At 43.3% G+C, this 20,026-nt stretch overlaps 1 protein-coding gene across 1 annotated transcript in view; it reads left to right on the top strand.

Moving 5' to 3' along the window:
- The first annotated feature begins 565 nt into the window (after positions 1 to 565).
- Positions 566 to 20,026, top strand: part of LOC126101405 (protein still life, isoform SIF type 1-like) — a 276,203-nt gene continuing 256,742 nt past the window's right edge. Inside the window, exon 1 of the mRNA XM_049912068.1 lies at positions 566 to 712. Coding sequence (XP_049768025.1) covers positions 606 to 712 — 107 coding nt within the window. The 5' untranslated portion in view covers positions 566 to 605. The remainder of the gene's footprint in view (positions 713 to 20,026) is intronic.

Here is a 20,026-nt window from a genome sequence, read left to right as displayed (position 1 = left end):
ATTACATGAATTTACGAGATCTTTCAACACTCTTCTCCTTGTATAAACACTTATAAAATTAATACTTAAGTCGACACAAAAATAGTACAAATATGTGTGAATTCCTAAGGGACCAAACTGCTGAGGTCTTCGGTCCCGTTCACACACACACACACACACATACACACACATGTACGAGGGAGGACTCGGACCTCCGGCGGTAGGGGCCGCGCAATCCGTGACATGGTGCCTCTAACAGCGTTGGCACTCCGCGCGGCGAAGTAGCCACATTCGACTGATGTTTTCTGTAGAATGAAATGATAACTATCTGCAGCTTGAACAAAAATATCCTGAAATTGCGCGGAGTCCTCCCTCGGACGTGTGTGTGTGTGTGTGTGTGTGTGTGTGTGTGTGTGTGTGTGTGTAGATCTAGATATAGCAAGTGTTGTTGTGAGCGGCAACATGTTTTTACTGTCTCCCGTAACCTTTACCACGACTTAGGAACCTGGAGGTGTCTAGTTTTGTGATTGGTAGTGACAGTGAGAGGGAGCAGGGAGTGACGGAGCGGTGTGTGGGTGTCGCAGGTGATGCAGCCCTGGTGACAACCGCAGTCTGCCGACGCCGCCATGGGGAACAAGCTGAGCTGCTCGTGTGCGCCACTCATCCGCAAGGCGTACCGCTACGAGGACTCTCCGTGGCAGACGTCGCGCCGCAGGGATGGTCACCTGCTCAGGTGAGGTCGCCGAAACACAAACTTCTTCTCACCTGTTCTAATCTTAGATCTAAAGATTGGTTGGATATACCTCTCCACATTATCTTGTGCGAGGGATAGAGAATGACGGAAGTTATGGGGCTAGGAAAGACCGTTGATGGTATGGATAACTAATGGGGAGGATCAGCCCATCCAGCTAGCCGCGCGGTCTAACGCTCTGCTTCCAGAGCGGGAAGGCTTGCCGGTCCCTGACACGAATCCGCCCGGCGAATTAGTGTCGATGTCCGGTGTGCCGGCCAGCCTGTGGACGGTTTTTCAGGCGGTTTTCCATCTGCCTCTGTGAATGCGGGCTGGTTCCCCTTATTCCACCTCAGTTACACTATGTCGGCGATTGCTGCGCAAACACTGTCTCCATGTACGAGTACACCATAGTTATTCTACCACGCAAACATTTGGAGCTGCACTCGTCTGGTATGAAACGTTCCCCGGGGGGAACCGCATAATAACCCTCCGCCACACACCGTCAGGTGGCTTGCGGAGTATGGATGTAGATGTAGAATTCGATATGGGGCGGCGGCGGGGTGGGTGGACTGCTGTAGCCTGTTGTGAGGTTGTGAACCACTGAGGGCTACGGCGCGGACGAGGAATCTCCGTCGTTTCTAGGTTCTCAGTTCAATACACCATTCGCACAATACAATGGAGAGGATCTCCTTCTCTTGGAGAAGGACTCTGCCAATGTTTTTTTAGAAGAAACTATGGAAAGTGTGTAGGGATAGGGTTTCTGGGCTGTATCAGTATGGACGTGGCAGCATTCTTGTATTTGGAATTAAAGGGACACATTGGGATTTTGAAATCGAGCTTGTGGTGGACGGTACAGTATACACAAGGATGATGAATGTGGGTGAGAAGGATAAGGAGTCATGTGAGCTAACAGATGTGGAAGGCAAGACGGAGTGGATAACTTTCAAAGAGTTGAAGGGAATGATATAAGTTTGGTGCAGTGGATATCGAGGCCATGTTGACGTGGGGAGGTGTGGAATGGTTGATCAAGCTTTTGCAGATATGGAAGACAGTGAAAGGATACAATCCTAGTGTTCGCCTGGTTAGTAGTTTTAGTATATCTTTTTCTGTTTTGGGCTGTCTGTTGGATGGTTAGATGGTGGAATTTCAATGTCAATTATCAGTTGAGCGTTAGCCAAATGTATTTTAATGTCTTATTCAACTGAATAGGTCGATCGTACCAGGTGTAGAAGTAGGAAACGGGAATTTCAATATAGATGGTGCTAGCCGTCAGTGTAGGACACATGAGACCGCGTCTGCAGTGCCATCTGCTTCATGTAACGGCTGACGAATGTCAGCACACAGTGACCCAAGTTCCATACATCGGTATCTGTTTCAAACCTGTAAATATGTCGAGTTTATTGCCAACGAACTACGATTTGCGGACAGCATTGGTTTTCCGTTATCATTTGGAGAAAGCTGCTGCTGAATCGCATCGAATGCTTGTCGAAGCTTTCGGCGAACATCCTCTTAGGAAAACACAGTTTTTCGAGGGGTCCAAGAAATTCAAAAGTGGTGATTTTGTCGTGAGAAACGACGAGCGCGAGAAACCACCGAAAAAGTTGGAAGACAACGAACTGCAGGCCTTATTGGATGAAGATGATACTCAAACTCAACAGGAACTCGCGGACCAACTGAATGTGACACAGAAAGCGGTTTCTCTTCGATTGAAAGCTATGGGGGAAGGTGCAGAAAGTAGGAAAATGGGTTCCGCAAGAACTCAATGAAAGACAGCAAGCTAATCGAAAGACCACTTATGAAATGCTGCTCGCCAGATACAAAAGAAAGTCGTTTGTCCATAGAATAGTGAAAGGTAATAAAAATGGATGTATTTTGTGAGTCCTAAGCGTCGTAAATCATGGGTGAAGCCATTGAAAAGAAGACAATGCTTTGTGCTTGGTGGGATCCGAAGGGTGTCATTTACTGTGAGCTTCTAAAATCTGGTGAAACCTTTAACACTGATAGCTACCAACAGAAAATGATCGATTTAAATCGAGCATTACGTGTAAAACGACCGGAATATAGGAAAAGGCAACAGTCATATTGCTTCATGATAAGGCCCTATCACACACTGCAGTACAGGTCAGGGAAACGATCGAGGTGTTCAGTTGGGAAATAATAGAGCATGCGGCTTATTCTACAGACTTGACTCCGTCTGATTATCATCATTTTGCATCACTGAGACCCACTCTCGCTGAACAACTCTTCAATTCTTATGGAAATCTACGAACATGACTCGTATGGTTCGCCTCCAATGAAGAACTTCGTTTTTTTGTGGTATTCATAGCTTGCTGGAGAGGTGGGAGAAACGACGAACGACTAATAACGAAGATTATTTTGAATGGAATGTTGTTTATCAATTTCAAACAACAGACGTGTAATCATTGCAACCAAATTCCGGTTTCATACTTCTAAACCTGGTAAATGGTTAGAGCATGGGAACTCTGGATGGAATGTCCCATAATTTTTGTCTGTGGTTTGGAAGACTTTTAGCGATCATAGGAACTTCTAGAATATGGAGTAAAGGGCAACAGCTTCCATCTTTTGTTTTTGTTGTTATTGTCGTCAATCCTAAGATTGCTATGATAGCGCTCTCCACGCTAGTGTATCTTGTGTAAACATCATCATCTTCCCCTAACTACACCAACCTATATACATTGTGTCTATAATTGAAGTTCCAGTTTCAAAACGCTGTAGAAAGAGAACAAAAAAATTGTGTGCCATTAGCCCTGCAGAAGTTCCGGACACTGAAGGGTATGAAAAAAGCATGGCATAGGAGCCTGGAGAAGATTATTACAAAATTTGAAAAGACAGGTTCTTTTGAAGTACATTGGAGCAGAAGGATGAAAGCACTTCATCCGACGTCTGTCGAGCATGTGGCCACAGGACTGACGGTGGAGTCGAGTGGTTGTGTACAAACACTCTGTGCCAAAACGTTGGACATGCTTGCGAGCAGGGGGCATAAAATCTTACTGAACATCAGACACTGTTAGCCATACAAAATCACTCGTATTCAGGAGTTGCTTCCTGATGACATGCCAGCAAGACAAACGTTCGCTCTGGAATTTCTTGCTCACATGGCTGTGGTCATGGCCATGGAAGATTCTGTGGACAGACGAAGCCTATTTCAAAGGACATGTCAACTCACAGAACTGCAGAATATGTACACCGGAAAATCCGCACGCACATCAAACTCTTACCATTTTATTCTGGAAAGGTGACTGGTGCGGGCTGATGGCATCATTTATCGAAGAACAGTATTTTTTCGAGTGTATGGACCCTGCGGTTTCTGTTACCTGTAATGTCAGTGGCAAACGCTATGAAAGTCTTTTGCGTACCAACGTCATTGCAACTTTTCAACAGCGTGGTTGTGTGGCTAGGTTCATTTTATGCAAGATTGCGCCCCTCTGCAGACTGCACAGACACTGAAGCCGCCGCTGCAGAGGCGTTTCGGAAATGCTAGAAATACCAGCCGTTATTTCCCTACAGCATGGCCATCCAAATCACCTAATGTTAATCCGTGTGACTTCTGACTGTGCGGTCATCTAAACGATATTGTGTTCAGCACTCAAATTACAGACATAGCTGAACTTAAGGCACGCATTGGGCAACACATTGTGAACGCGATCCCAGAGACATTCCGATCTGTTTTGGAACATGTCTTTTCTCGATTACACCCTGTGATAGGAAACGGTAGGCAGCATATTGAACATATCTTGCGCCAGTCTCACAACCATTAGAAACAGATGTCGTTTTGCTATGTATACGATTTTTAGCCATAGGACTTTTAAAAACGTATGCCATTTCGCTTTTTGTGAGGTTTTTGGCCCCAGGATAATTAAAAACCAGTTTTTCCCATCCGATGTGGTAGGACCTTGCCGTGGTTAATGGAATTGCCTAGCTAACAGTGCCGCATCTGTTGGATGCCGAACTTCTGTAGTCGTGCACACTGAACAGTGGTGATGGTCTAAGGTGCAACTCAAACCATAGCCGTCGAATTGCAGTTCATCCGTCATTTGTAGCGGCAGTAATACGCTGTTGAAATCTGGTACCACGCTGAAAAGCGTTTCTCTACCAACAGCGTTTTGAAACTAGAACTTTAATTATTGACACTATGCACATTTGAACCTACTGATTACGTGCAAGCCTTTTTATATAACATTCTGCGACTCGATGCCAAGAGCCACATTGTTTCACCTCTAATTTTCAACCCTGGTATGCCGCCCCGCCTATTCAAACATATTCACCCATCCCATGAACCCTACACCTACACTGCCACCATATCAACTTACTGCAAAATCTTAACCTTTTCCTAGACGATTACATCCTACCACATCTAACAGACTCTCTTTCTTCCCCAACATTTGGGCTATCTCTTCACTTTCTATCTTTTCCCAGTTACATCTACCCCAAATCCCAGAACTATGAAGTCATAAATCTTAGGACGGGGTGGGCTGTCCGAAGGGGGAGGGGTGTGGTAACGTGGGGTCATTAGGCACTCACACAATTTATTGATTTATATATTTTTAACCTAACCTGATTAGGGCCATCAGGCCCTCTCTTATGCAAGACCAGGTTTTCGCACATACAGTACCATTTCTACAACATAGTTGCCTAAGAAATAACAATTTTAATATAACAAGTAGTATTAAAATGATTTGAGTGTCTGTAGTGACTTTGTGAGCAAGTGAAGCTGATTTAACTAAAGAACTTTATACTGGAAGTGTTTGTACCACTGCCGCCTGTAATATTGATAATAATAATAATAATAATAACAATAATAACAATAATAACAATAATAACAATAATAATAATAATGATAGTGGCAGATAAGGAAAGAATTAATAGAAGTAGAAAATAAATATTTTCTGATTAGCGAATTATAGGGAAAGTAAATTTAAGGAGAGTGCTCCACGTAAGAGTACTGCGAAATTTAGAGGTCGGATTGGAAAGAAGGATGAAAGAGGTACCGAGAGCATTCATGGACAATGGTAGTCATTGTTGCTTCAGTAGATATGTCATTAGTTGTCTTATGAAGATGGAGATGTTGCCTGTCCTCTGATATACTGCTGGAGATTATTCCAGAGTGTGGTTCCTGCTGCTGAGAAGGACTTGAAGAAAGTGGCTGAAAAATGGAGTTGGACAGAAAGGATCTCGCTCTGATGGGATCGGATGCTGAACAATTTTGTTCGGATAAGAGCGTTAAGGTGGAGGACAGGTATGAGGGACAGTGTACGTTGATAAGACTGTAGAGAAGATAGTGGATATGAAAATCACTGCGCTTGTCTGCGCGCAGCCAGGATAGCTGTGCATATAATTATGAAATATAAATAAAGCGTCGAAAATCACAGATACAGGGAATACAGGAATTCATAACCAGTTTCTTGGGTATTCCTGAAAAATTCCTTGCAGTGAAAAATCTGTGAAATCAATAAGTGGAAGTATAAGTAATTGTACGAGTTCCTTTTTCAGGTCAAGAGGGATGAGGTTCTTATATTTTTGTAGGGCGTGGAGAGATGTCGGTGTCTTCACGCACATTGCAGTTACATGCTCAGTCCAAATTAGATTTTCATCTGTTAATGCCCTTAGACACTCTTGTGCAGGAAGAAGTCATTTGCCCCATTTAAGGTTAAACATGGTAGAAATTCTCTATAATTCGGGCTAATGCACATAAATGACTAACCAGTACCGCCTGGGTTTCTGATGGCGTGAGTTTTAACCTACTTACATACAACTGGAAGTCATTAGCGTATGTGCGGTATTTGGAGTAGGACAAAACTCATCACACATCATTGACATATGATGAAATGAGTATAGGACCAAATACCGAAGCCTGAGGGATGCCTCATGCTATCTTCCTCGACAGTGACTTCATGGGGCCGGACATAACGCATTGCTAGCGAGATGTCACGTAAGAGCGAAACTATTGCACTGCGCTTGGCGAGATTAAGGCTGCTAAGTTTGCCAAGTAAAATGTCGCAGTAGACAGCGTCAGAGTCCTTACCGAAGTCTAAGAAGCACATGATAGTTGAATCTTGTGCGTGCATGGCAAAGTTCGGATCATTTGTTACCTTTATAAAGGCAGAATTTGTGCTAAGATGCTTACGGAAACCTGAATGGTATTCGTCTAGTAGGTCGTTTGTGATCGGGCTGTTTGTTATCTGGTCGTGGACTATACATTCTAAGGCCTCGGTCAGTCTGGAATACCACGAATAGGTCAGTAATCAGAGGTTGCCGCGGCAAAATCCTTTTTAGGTATAATGGCTTAAGTAGTTCCTGTTTAATGCTGCAGGGAAAACACTTATGGTTAAGGAGTGGTTGAAGATATTTGTTATAGTGGACAGTAGTGGATCAATAATAAGCTTAATCGTTTGGACTGTGAGCCATCGTGTTCAGTAGATTCTGACGTGCTACGTATTATGAAATTTTTTATGGTATTACAAGTCACATTCTTTAGACAGAATTGTTCGTGACTACAGTCGTTTACCCCAACGATATGATCAATAATTCTGTGTGCAATTAAAATGTGGTGTAATTTTTCCTCCTATCTACGTGATTATGTAGCTCTCAATTCGTTCGAGCAATCAGTCTTTAATAATATGAAACAGTTATAGCTCAGTCACTCAAAATGATTCAGAAATTTTACTTGTTAGAATGAAATCAGGCGATGATTCTTCTTCTTTGCAGGCTCGTGCTTTGCGGCAGTCTGCTAATCTGTACAAATAAAATGCCTCGTAATTTTGGGAGCGTTGTATAATCAGTCGGTAAACCTCAGATCAAGCGGATATTTGGCTTTGATGAAGTTTAACTTTCCGAAGAAGTAATGGAGCTCTTGGATTATTAAATGCAGGTTCGTATCCAGTCTTTCGGAAGTTCCCTTCTGATTAACAACTACCCAATATATCGATGAAAATCATTAATTCTCAAATGTCAAATACACACCTTTTGTATGAAGGAGCAATATTTCCATTTTAATCGTACAATTTCGTGTCAGTTATCTTCTGTCATAAATCTCAATAATCAGATTACAGTTCTTCAAACCAAGCTCAGGCTAATCGGCACGAAGACAATCTCGGAAGCTTTTTTTCTTTTAACAATCACCAGAGAGAGTACTACAAAGAATAATTATGCGCTCATGGCATAGCTATTGTATGAAACTATTTTGCGCATGGATTCTGCGAGTATGAAGATAGAAAATTTGTAAACGTCATTCAAGGGTAGAATTGTATCAGAATAATTCATCGAATATAAAGAGATATTGCAGTGGTTTTAGGTAATGTGAAATACTGGTTCACTTTATCGACTGGGACATTTGTATCAGCTGCAGCTTTTACTTTGCCTATAACAAGACCACTCGTTTAATGTACCGGGATGCCAGAGCTTTGAATTGCTCACAGCTTGACTGACTCTGTTCTGTTTCTGCTTGTTAGCAATATGATTCTCGGGTTTGGGCTGCAGTCTGTATGTCCGATATGTAGCGTCTCTGACATTCATAAGGTGTTTTACTTTCTTAGTTAGTGAGGGTGTAGGTTTCCTTCTAACCTCTCCGGTCTGTACAGGAATGTATTTGTCATGTAATTCAGTAATTTTGGTAGTAAATCCATGAAGTTTTTCGTTTACGTCCGAAAAGGGAACAGAAGATGCCCCACAAACTATTCCTTGTGCCTCAGTTGCAAATTCTGACGAATGAATGTGTTTGAAGTCTCGGCATTTAGTCCAATGTGGTGTCTTTCAGGGACATTCTAATGAGCACACCAGGAAAATTACATCAAGGGCAAATATGTCAGGTGCAGATGTTTGAGGCGCACAGATTACTCTGTCTGGGTATTCTCTTGTAAATATATCTATGAGGCTGTGACTACTGTTTCTATGATGGGCAGCAGCAAGGTAAAGTAGCGACAATTTTGAAGAATCAAGCATCTGCTTAAACTTCACACTGCACGGAGTACTGCACAGAAGTTTTATTTAGGCTCACTAGCTATAATTATATGCCCGTATGTCGATTTGGGGATTGAAAAAGAAGATTCGAAATAGGAAAACCTGCCTGCTTTAGGAGGTTTGTAGAGGACACATATCAGTTCTCTCCGCTAATGGATTTGATCTCCGTTAACATATAATCCATTCGTTTATCTTCATTATTGTTGGATGTGTGTAGCACCGTAGGTAATAAATCAGAGCGCATGTACGCCCCTACTCCACCCCTCGTCTGTTACATCTGTCGTGTCTTAGAAATATACAGCGATCTAGATTTACAAAACTTGTGGGACTTCTTGGTTTGAGCCAATTCTTTAACCGAAATATTACTTGGATATCTATGTCTGTGTCTTGAAATATGTGACGAAACTTGTTGAGGCGAGTTGGCAGAGGTTGGGCGTTTGAATGTGCAACATAAAGCTTGGTACGTTCAGGTGCAAAGCTGCCTAGGATGCCACTGCTAAAAAGGTAGGTAGATTGGGTTCAAGGCCCCATCGACATCGAAGCTCGAATTGTTTGTCAAGGATGGGGTGGAAATCTGCCGTGCTCTTTCAAGCAAATCATCCTGGCATTTTCCTGGAGCGGTTTAGGGAAATCGAGGATAATCTAAATTTGCTTGGCCGGACGCGGTTTTGAGCCGTCTTCCTCCCGAATGTAAGTCTAGTGTGTTAACCAGTGCGCCACCTCGCTCGGTCACCACTGCTAGTCGCTAGCTCTTCTGAGTCAACACTAGTGAGGGTACAGAGTATAGCAAAGCATGCTGAGGTAGGGGTGCAGCACCCTAGAAGTGAAAGCGGCAGGTATCTCCAGGAAGGGGGAGGTGTATTGGCCAAGACCAGCGGACTTTGCAGTGGTCGTTAAATAGCCGACTGGAGACAGGAACAGAAACTCGCTGAACAGAATGAGAATAACCTGTGAGCAATAGTACTGAAGGATTTATATTTTCCCGTATGCTAATTTCTAAACTCCACATTTAAATTTCGGAGAATAAAACAACATGAAAACTAAAAGTCTCTGAAAAAGCAGGGTGTTGTAGAACTGACAAGTTATGTATAACCGATCAATATTCCAGTCAGGTGAAGGTGCATATAGGCAGGTTATGCGTACGTGCAGTCAACAACACATTCCACATTCGACTTGGTTCGTGAGTCCAAGAGTCAGAAAACTGAAAATAAGTTGAGTAAGGGAAGAGAGAAAGGGAAAGATCCTCCATAAAAAAAAAAAAAAAATAAAACAGAACAACTGACTTCCCGAAACTAGGCAGAAACAACTGAAAGAAACAGCATTCCTTTCATAGTATGAAGGCTTCCACGACCGGATGAGATATCTTCTGGTAAACCTTCCGGGATGTAAGGTCGTGGTCCATGAAACTCTTCAGCTCCTAACGTTTCGTCCAGAGCTGCGCTGGACATCTTCAGAGGGGTGTTTCTCCTCCGGTGAGTCTTGCCGGCAAGACTCACCGGAGGAGAAACACCCCTCTGAAGATGTCCAGCGCAGCTCTGGACGAAACGTTAGGAGCTGAAGAGTTTCATGGACCACGACCTTACATCCCGGAAGGTTTACCAGAAGAAAAGCATTCCTTTCGTTTCTACACTCACAAACGTGTAATTTGCACACTGCATTCACTGCTTACTGCAGTAGCAATACTGATGAGTGCACACTTCGAACTTATGTTCTCTGAATTATGGCACTGCGATAGTTTTTTACTACTATACTTCTTAAATTTATTGCATGGCACATGTACTTCCCAAATTGTAGGAAGTTTAATTTCCAGTGCTGGATTCCTCTGAACTGCCGTTTCTTGAGCATATTTCCAGAGTACTTACCATAAACAAACTATTACTCATTGTATTTTGTGTACTTTGTCGCTGTTATTATTAAAATCGTACACATTTGTGTCACTTTAATGGGGGTTGGTGGAAAGTTATATTTGGAAACAGGGAGAGGGGAGAGACAGTGGGAAATTGTAAGCCCGTCTTCTCGCTCCTCCTCCAGGTTCGAACCGTGGATATACATCCAGGAATCTACTTCCTGTAAATGTATCGAGAAGCATGAAAGTACAGGGCGGAAAAAAAGGTGGCCCAAAGAGCAGAGTTCCACGGAAAGAGAAACACAACAGAGAAAAGGAAATACAGTACTAACCTAACTATAGAAGATGTTGAATGTGACCACCATTCATCTATTGGCACAATTGGGCCCTGGTCAGCAAGTTGCTTAAGGCAGACCAAAGCTGGACTGCTGGAATTTGTGCAAACTGATCCTAAATGTTCTGCTGCAGTTCTTGAAGACTATGAGGGCTGTAGCGATACGTCTTCGACCTGACGACAATCTCTCACTGATAGATCAAGTGACCTGGTTGGGTAGCTAGGGCCGCTACAAGAGTGACTTCTGCTAACAACTCTGTCAGGTGTGAAAACTGTGTAAATGTGCTCCAAGGTACAGCCGGCTGTACGGGCAGTTGCTGCATTGCGTTGGAAGTTACTGTACTCGTTTCCTCCTACGTTAATGCTGCCACAAATGGTTTCAAAATATTGGCAATATAGTGCACCGAAGTCAGTGTCTGATGAAAGAAGATGAGATCAATAATGCCGCGTGCAGACGCTGCACACCAAACCCCAAATTCTGATCACGCAGTGGTGTCTCGTGGAAGTTATGCGGGTTCTCCACTGCCCAGAACCTGTGACTCTGGGAGTTGAGATAACCGCTCAGGCGAAACCTGACTTCATCAAACATAATGAACAGATCCAGGACCAAACCATTCATTGTTGCCACAGTGAACAGTCACTCATAAAACTCGAGGAGCTGAGAAATATCCGCTGGTTTTAATGTGTGAACAACATACAGTCCGTAGGTATGTATGTGCAGGTCCATGATTCATCCTTATGATCGACTTAGTATGCCGCTCTCTTGCGGCGTCAGGTTGATATGGTGATATGGTAGGATTCTGAAGCATTTACCGGTGATCTGCAAGCCGCATTTTCTGGTGTGAGGACAGATTTCGGAATGTTTTTTGACAGATCCGATCTAACGCCATTTTAGAACAAAGCGTTTCCACGGAACCCTGTCCTGGCACTTTGACACCATTAAACTTCTCAGCCGGCAGTGGTGGCTGAGCGGTTCTAGGCGCTACAGTCTGGAACCGCGCGACCGCTACGGTCACAGGTTCGAATCCTGCCTCGGGCATGGGTGTGTGTGATGTCCTTAGGTTAGTTAGGTTTAAGTAGTTCTAAGTTTTAGGGGCCTTATGACCTCAGAAGTTAAGTCCCATAGTGCTCAGAGTCATTTGAACCATAAACTTCTCAGCAAACAACTGACCACACGTTTCCACGATTTTCTTGTCACGTTACTTCGGACAACGAAAACCCTTTGCTCTTCTGCGAGTACCATCGTCATTTTTGCACTACTCCACTCACACTGACACAGCCCAAACCACGCTCTGAACCGGTGTGGACCACGTAGCGGGCGTACACATGGTGCGTGCGACACGGGGTGGTGGTGTATGTAAACTTTCATATCCAATCGTATCCAGTCGAACGGGCTAATTTTATATGCCCCACCTTGTACTTTTAAGCAATTGTCAGTTGTAAGCTGTTTACGTGCTTAAAGTCAGATGTATTGGAATGACACTGAATAGTTGATCCTGATCGGAAACGGACGTACGTACATTCAGAAAATAATCAAATATAAATTGTGACTGATAGTAGTGACGATGATGACATACGTATCTGAATGTCAAGGAAGGGTTTGTTGGTTATTCTCATATACTCTGGAGGACTTTATTAACACATATCACACATAAAGAATGGCATTCAATGTTCCTGCAGTCAAATAACTACATTTTCGACATTATTGTATACTCGATGCATTATGGTGGGTGATAAGGTGAGGTGTGTATTGGTGGGGCACATATATATAGTCTCCTTCGTTATTCACTGTCCGCCGCTGACCGCTGATAATGAATGTGAGACGTCATACGTCCCTCGATAGAATCTCAGTCTTTCACTTCGACGTCGTCCAACAGATCCCGTCTTATATCTGCCAGTAAAGCTTCCTGAGGAGTCGTATCACATTTTATCGCCTGTCCTACTGCTTAGCAAGTCTAGCAGAGGATACCAGTCAGACTAATCTCTGATAGGACTAACTAAATAACAATCATAGGCTATATTTCTCAACTAAACATAAATACGTGAATTTAACCTCCTTCCCAAATAATATCATGACATTAGTGATTAAAAATTTACATACAATACACTAAAAAGCCGATCACCCCAGTTACAAAGACGTATATTGAAACGGTGCTGTAGAGACCACTTCGCTGTTAACTAACAACCCTGAGGAGAAGAAAGACGAAAAAGGAATAAATTCACTCTCATAATTGTTTCAGCACAAATGTTCATCACTGAAACTTTACAAGCCGCATGTTGGCAACTGCCTCGGTTTCTTCGTCTGAAATTCGTTCGATAACTTTTCTGACGTTTCGCCAGCAAGATTGCCTGGTATTGTCAAGACTTCACCGTCCACTGCTGGTGGTAGCCTGGGATCGAGCTAGCGACCGCATTATATGTACCACACACGCGAATGTCCGACGGTTTTTCCGCGATCTTTACGTCTGTTGTTCGACTCTTACTACTCGTAATGATAGTTCGCTGCAGCACGGGAATTCAGGCGATGGATTTGTACAACTTCCCTGAACAACCGGGTGTGACAGCTCTATTCTACAGCATGAACTTCCGTGTCGACGAATTTTATGATGTGGTCGGTCTGAAAAAGCCGCGTGTTCCACCACAATCACCTTCTCCACATGACCCAACCTGCAATGCCGCTTACGTTCAGTGGTCCTCGTATTTATGGATCTACCAGTCATTCCAACACAGACTTTTCCACACATAAATGGTAATCGGTATATTCCCGACATTGCAAGTGAGTCCCTTTTCTCCTTTGGCTGTCTGAGACACTCTTTGATCTCCTTAGACGATTTGTAAATAGTTTTTACACCATGTTTGCACGATGTACTGCCAATTCTGTTCGCCACTCTGGGAACGTATGGCAGAATCGCCGTACGCGACAGTTCTTCGTCCGATGTGTCACTTTGTCAAGTGTCTGATTCCATGACACTTCTTGTTCGACCTGTGGAGTACCTATTGCTCCTCAGAACACTTTCTGGGTGTTGCATATCACGTGTGAGATGCCGAGGCTTACATATTCGTCCTGTGCGTGTTTCAAGCGTATTAGTAGTGCCTCTTTCCTAGTTCGTGTATTTGACAGTTAGCGCAGGTATCGCTGCGTGTGATTCGGCGTTCGATACACGCTGTGTCTCAGGTTTCCACCATCCCTCGTAAACAGCACATCTAGAAAGGGTAGTTATTTATCCTTTCCTACTCCGCAGTAAATTTTATGTTGGCATGAAGATTGTTCATGTGTCTTAGGAAGTCACCGAGCTGTTTCTGACCGTGGCTCGGGTACAGCCTCTCTGCCATACGTTCCAAGAGTGATTGATTGAATCGGGCATATATAGCGTAAACACAGTTAAAAACAATTTACTAATAGGCAAGGAAGACGAAGAGTGTGTCAGAGCGCTAAAGGAACAAAGGGACTAGCTTGCAATGTCGGGAATATACCGCATACCACGTAGGTGTGAGAAAGATTCTGCCGGAATGACTGCACGATCAATAAACACGAGGGTCACTTAACATAAGCGACATTGCAAACAATACAGGTGGAAAAATCAGCCAACGCAGAGCATGTGCTGTGTGAGGCCAACCACATAATAAAATTTTCCGAAACGGAAGTTCTTGCTGTGGAGAAGAGCTACCACTCCCGCTTGTCCGGGAAGCTATAGAAATTCCGAAAAACGAAAATAACTTCAACAAGGAAGAGAAGAGCAGAAATGTGAACGGATTCTGGATTTCCATGCTGCAGCGATCAACCGTTGCAGGTAGCAAAAGGAGAACCACGCCAGTAACGAGCACGGAAAAGCCCTCGGACGTTGGTACATGCAATCTGCGACCGCGAAGTCGACTCCAGTTCGCCAACAGCAAGTGAGGGTGAAGCTACGGGAATGCTAGCTACTCGTTGTTACGTAACATCAAAAGAATCATCAAACAAACGTCAGCTGAAGAGCCACGGACAGAGGTCAACAGGTAGTTTTTTAACAAGTGGCCACGAAATCGTCAACAATCTTGTACTCATACTCTCGCTCTTGCATGCATCAAAAACATAAGTTTCATTAATCTCTTTAAGAAACAGTTATATTCAGCTGCACTAAACAACGCTGCTATTTTATTTCATTTTAGAAAAAGCTTCTGACTACAATATAGCCCAAAATAATATAAATTTTTCAAATAGGATAAATTAACATCATAATATCTCAGGCAAAACTGGATTAAATGCGATTATCTAGCTGTTACTGATTTAAACCTTTTTTGCTGGACAGAAGAAACAGTATTTGCTCTAAGTGGAATAATTTAGACCAAACATGTTTTTATTAGAAACTTAGCAAACGATACGTTTCACAACACAAAGTTAATCCCTATCCTGGAAACAGTATGAATCATTTCAGCTGTGACGTTCTAGCCTTTGCTCTCAGACACGCGATTTCGAGCGCACTTCCACCCATATACGTAGCCAACCGGCGGGACGTCTTCCTCACACCAGTAAGCTGTACGAAACGGCCACCATAGCATTTTCTCCGAACCAGGTTTCAGAACGGTTGATGCACGCACCCACGCTCGGTTTTCCATCTCACGGTTACCTTGTTGCTCCGAGTCCCACGCAGCACATTACCAATGCGTTTTTTCACATCGACAATACTACTTAACCACTCCTATAAACGTCGTAAACAGTTGCCCAAAATTCACGCACTCGGGCACCACACGACGATTCTGGCCGTCAGAAAAAGCCAATTTGAGAACTTCATCAGTTGTCCGACAAGTATTTTAATTCAATGCTGGTAGCTGTGCTGCGCGATTAGTGCAGTAGTTAGAGTTGTGCGCAAGAATGCTCCAGAGCGGGAGTTAGATTCCGTGTGTTTATGTATTTCTTATTTTGTTTTCCCTATTAAAGTTGTATAATCATTACAATTACTCGCCTTACTTGGTATAAATATTCATGGAGAGTAATGATCAATTGTAAATAAATTACATGTAATAGTGATAACTAATCTGTAGAACCAATGCGTGGTTACGAGTGAACTACCTAGTACAAACGAAGCAGGGACAGATCAAGAAGAAGCTGGATGGAGTTGGTTTGTTTTCACCACGGAGGAAAAGATACAACTCATTGAAAGGGAAACAGTGCTGACGAAGGTCCAAAATACAGGAAGTTTGTTGTGATTGGAAGAGAACTGAGTAAGGTTTGAAGGCAAAATAAGTCTTTAAAAAGTAGTAAAATAAAAAACGATTGTACTCTCATTTCTGTATTAGTATTAAGCCAGTAAACCCTTAAAGAAACGAACTCCCGTGTATAAAACAGATTCAAACGCCTGATTACTTTATAAATGAGATAATGTGTTAAACATTTGACTTTCGCCGAGTAAGCTAGAAAAAACTTAGAAAAGATTTGAAATTATGCTTGAAGTCTGTTTTAAGTCGCTAACTGTTCTCATTATGAAACGCAGAAGGAATGTAGCCTGCGTAATTTGCTCTCTATTTTAAGCAAAAGCAAGTTTTTGGTGCCTCTCGACGTGACGTCATATACCCTGTACCACGTTTTGTAGATTTATATAATTCTGCTGCATTTGACTGATATATGTATAAGTGGTTCAAATGGCTCTGAGCACTATGGGGCTTAACTTATGAGGTCATCAGTCCCCTAGAACTTAGAACTACTTAAACCTAACTAACCTAAGGACATCACACACATCCACGCCCGAGGCAGGATTCGAACCTGCGACCGTAGCGGTCGCGCTGTTCCAGACTGTAGCGCCTAGAACCGCTCGGCCACTCCGGCCGGCTATGTATAAATGGTAAAGTATGTCGCGAATAGAGTTAACAGTAATGAAGTACTAAATTATTAAAATCTCATGTCTGATGCTGAATTTGTATTGCATGCACAAAGAAAGAGTAGTAAGCGATAAACTTGTTTCAGACCATTCGTTTATGTGGGTTGTCAGCATTTTTGGGGGTATCTGGAAAAAAAAGATTCGTAAAACGTTGAAATTTTGTAAGCTTTCTGTAAATCGCCACGTTCTCTCGCTGTCAAATACTGGATGACTTAAGTCCGAGTATTTTCGCTCCATCAGTTACGCTGCCCCAAGACGCGCGCACACACACACACACACACACACACACACACACACACACACACACACACACTAAGTGTAATACTTGTCTTACTGTGTTAAACTTTTAGCTCAGAATTATATCTCGTAAAGAGGAGACTACGAAAGCATATGCGATCTGAGCATAGATGGAGTGACAATATCTGATCTGCAGAGCAAAATTCATTCAATTACGAGTACATATCCAAATTAATTCAAAAATACATGCGGGCAAAACATATGGCTGTGGAACGTTCCAAGTCTGCAAGACTAAAATCTTGTGGTTCGAATTAGTCGATTCTTTCTTAAGGAAAACTCTTGCCAGGAAGAAAAGCTACACAAATCTGGAAAGCTGACTTCTTTATTGAATATTCATTTATTTAAAACGTCACGATAGTTCTTCCCATTCAGAAATTGTAGTACATACGTACAATCTTCGAAATGTTGCCACAGTACAGATCCATCTTTAAGAAAGTAGTTTGTAAGCCACTCTCTACTCAAAGTGGCACGCTAAGAGTAATTATTACCATCGGGCTGCAGTTTTGCAACTATCAGCACCCAGAATTTATGCTTCTGCGTGTTCCTGGCTGATAAACTCCATTATCGACATGTTGTTAGTCTATTAGCTGTGGTTGTGCGTGTTGTTGGGAAGCTGTTTTTCTCTGCCGGTTGTGAGTCGCACGTTTATCTCTGAGAATTATTTCAATTATTTCTAGACATAATGGAACTGACTTTTTATACAAGGGAAATTTGCAAACCCGAGCTCCAGATGCATTTCTCATAACACGGTGAGATATATTCTGTCTCTCAAACTCAGTGGAACATCCTGGCTAGCAGCGCGGTCTAAGGCACCGCTTCCCGAGCGGGAAGGCGTGCCAGTCCCCGGCACGAATCCTCCCGGTGGAACAGTGTCGAGGTCCGGTGTGCCGGCCAGCCTGTAAATGGTTATTAAGGCGGTATTCCATCTGCCTCGGCGAATGCGGGTTGGTTCCCAATATTCCGCTTCAGTTACACTATGTCCACGATTGCTGCGCGAACATTGTCTCCACGTACGCATACACCATAATTACTCTATCACGCAAACATTTGGGGTTGCACTCGTACTCGTCTGGCATGAGACGTTCCCGGAAGGGGGGGGGGGGGAGGGAGGGGGTGTCCACTGGGAGCCGTACCGCACAATAACCCTGGGTTCGGTGTGGGGCGGCGGTGGGGTGGGTGGACCGCTGGGCCTTTTGTGGGGTTGTGAGCCACTGAGGGCTACGCCGGGACAAGGCCTCTCCGTCGTTTATAGGTCCCCGATTCAATACGCAATACACAATACACACATTGGAACATGCCGTGATAAAGGCTTGGTTAAATACCGGGTATGATAATGGAAATGCGTTATCACCAACTAAAACTGCACCTTCTAGCAGGTCGAGAGTTCTAGACTCTATTGCACGTAATGCGATTTGTAGTTCCAGTTGTGGCGACAATGCTTCACGCATTACAGCATCTTACTTCCATATTACGTTATTGACTCTATCAGAGGGAACGTGCACTGCTCTGGGTGTCGTTCAAGGTGATCAAAGGACCTTGTAGTGTCTTCCACACCAATTACTTTCAGTAAGGTAGCTGCACGACCGAGTTGACGTCATTTTTCACGAACACAAACACGTTTCTTATTTCTTTTCTTAAACAGTAGTTCCATGCAAATAATCATTAACTCCACCGCAACTAGTACAGCTACCAGAACTACACGACTACGGCACTCACTAAACGACGAATCTGAAATGTACAGTGGTGACGCTTTGCTTACGTTCACACATGAAACCATCCGCGTGCAACTCGCTTCACGCAACGAGTTGCACAACTCAGTGCCGTCGTGTAAACTAGTCTTCAGAATGCAAATAATCAGGCTGCGGGGTCCGAGTGTGCGCTTCTTGGTTCATCATATGTAATAGGGCTAGTCATAAAATTACTTCCTGTGATTGGCTACTAAAAAAATAAAAAAGCATGGTTTTTTATGCTGGGTGATTCAGGTACTACCACCTATACGTTTAACGCAACCCGCAATGCTTTCGAAAACCACATGTGCGATTTTCACATTCTCTCTCTTGCTATGCGTGAAGCATTATATCTACAGAAAAAATCAACAAGACATTTCCGTATGAACTTTATTGGAGCTAAATACTTTTTCACTGGAGATTACAATTTTTTAGTTATTAGGGAAAAACGGGTTTGAAGGTCATTTCCTTGAATAATTCGAAAACTACGGTCTCTAGCGGAAACGTATCCCAGTATAAAATTTAACTAAATTAAATTTCCTACAGAGAGGTCCTATTCATTTTTTTTTTTTTTTTTTGGACTAACAATTTGCTCGTAGCAAGTAAGAGAATATGAAAATCAGGCGCAAGTTTTTTGGAAGGGGTTGCCGATTACATAAAAATATTTGTAGTGGCAGCTAAATCCCCTTGTATATACACTACTGGACATTAAAATTGCTACACCACGAAGATGACGTGCTGCAGACGCGAAATTTAACCGACAGGAAGAAGATGCTGTGATATGCAAATGATTAGCTTTTCAGAGCATTCACACAAGGTTGGCGCCAATGGCAACACCTACAACTTGCTGACATGAGGAAAGTTTCCAACACAAACAGCAGTTGATCGGCGTTGCCTGGTGAAACGCTGTTGTGATGCCACGTGTAAGGAGGAGAAATGCGTACCATCACGTTTCTGACTTTGATAAAGGTCGGATTGTAGCCTACGCGATTACGATTGCAGCAGTATGGACTATCAGCTAGGAGACGATGGCTGCGGTTACACTTGACGCCGCATTACACACAGGAGCGCCTGCGATGGCAAAACGTTATTTTGTCGGATGAATCCAGGTTCTGCTTACATCATCATGATGGTCGCATCCGTGTTTGGCGACATCGCGGTGAACGCACATTGGAAGTGTGTATTCGTCATCGCCATACTGACGTATCACCCGGCGTGATGGTATGGGGTGCCATTGCTTTCACGTCTCGGTCACCTCTTGTTCGCATTGACGGCACT

This window comes from Schistocerca cancellata, chromosome 9, assembly GCF_023864275.1.
Source record: "Schistocerca cancellata isolate TAMUIC-IGC-003103 chromosome 9, iqSchCanc2.1, whole genome shotgun sequence".
In the NCBI taxonomy this organism is placed as follows: domain Eukaryota; kingdom Metazoa; phylum Arthropoda; class Insecta; order Orthoptera; family Acrididae; genus Schistocerca; species Schistocerca cancellata.
This window is presented reverse-complemented; position numbering and strand designations above follow the sequence as displayed.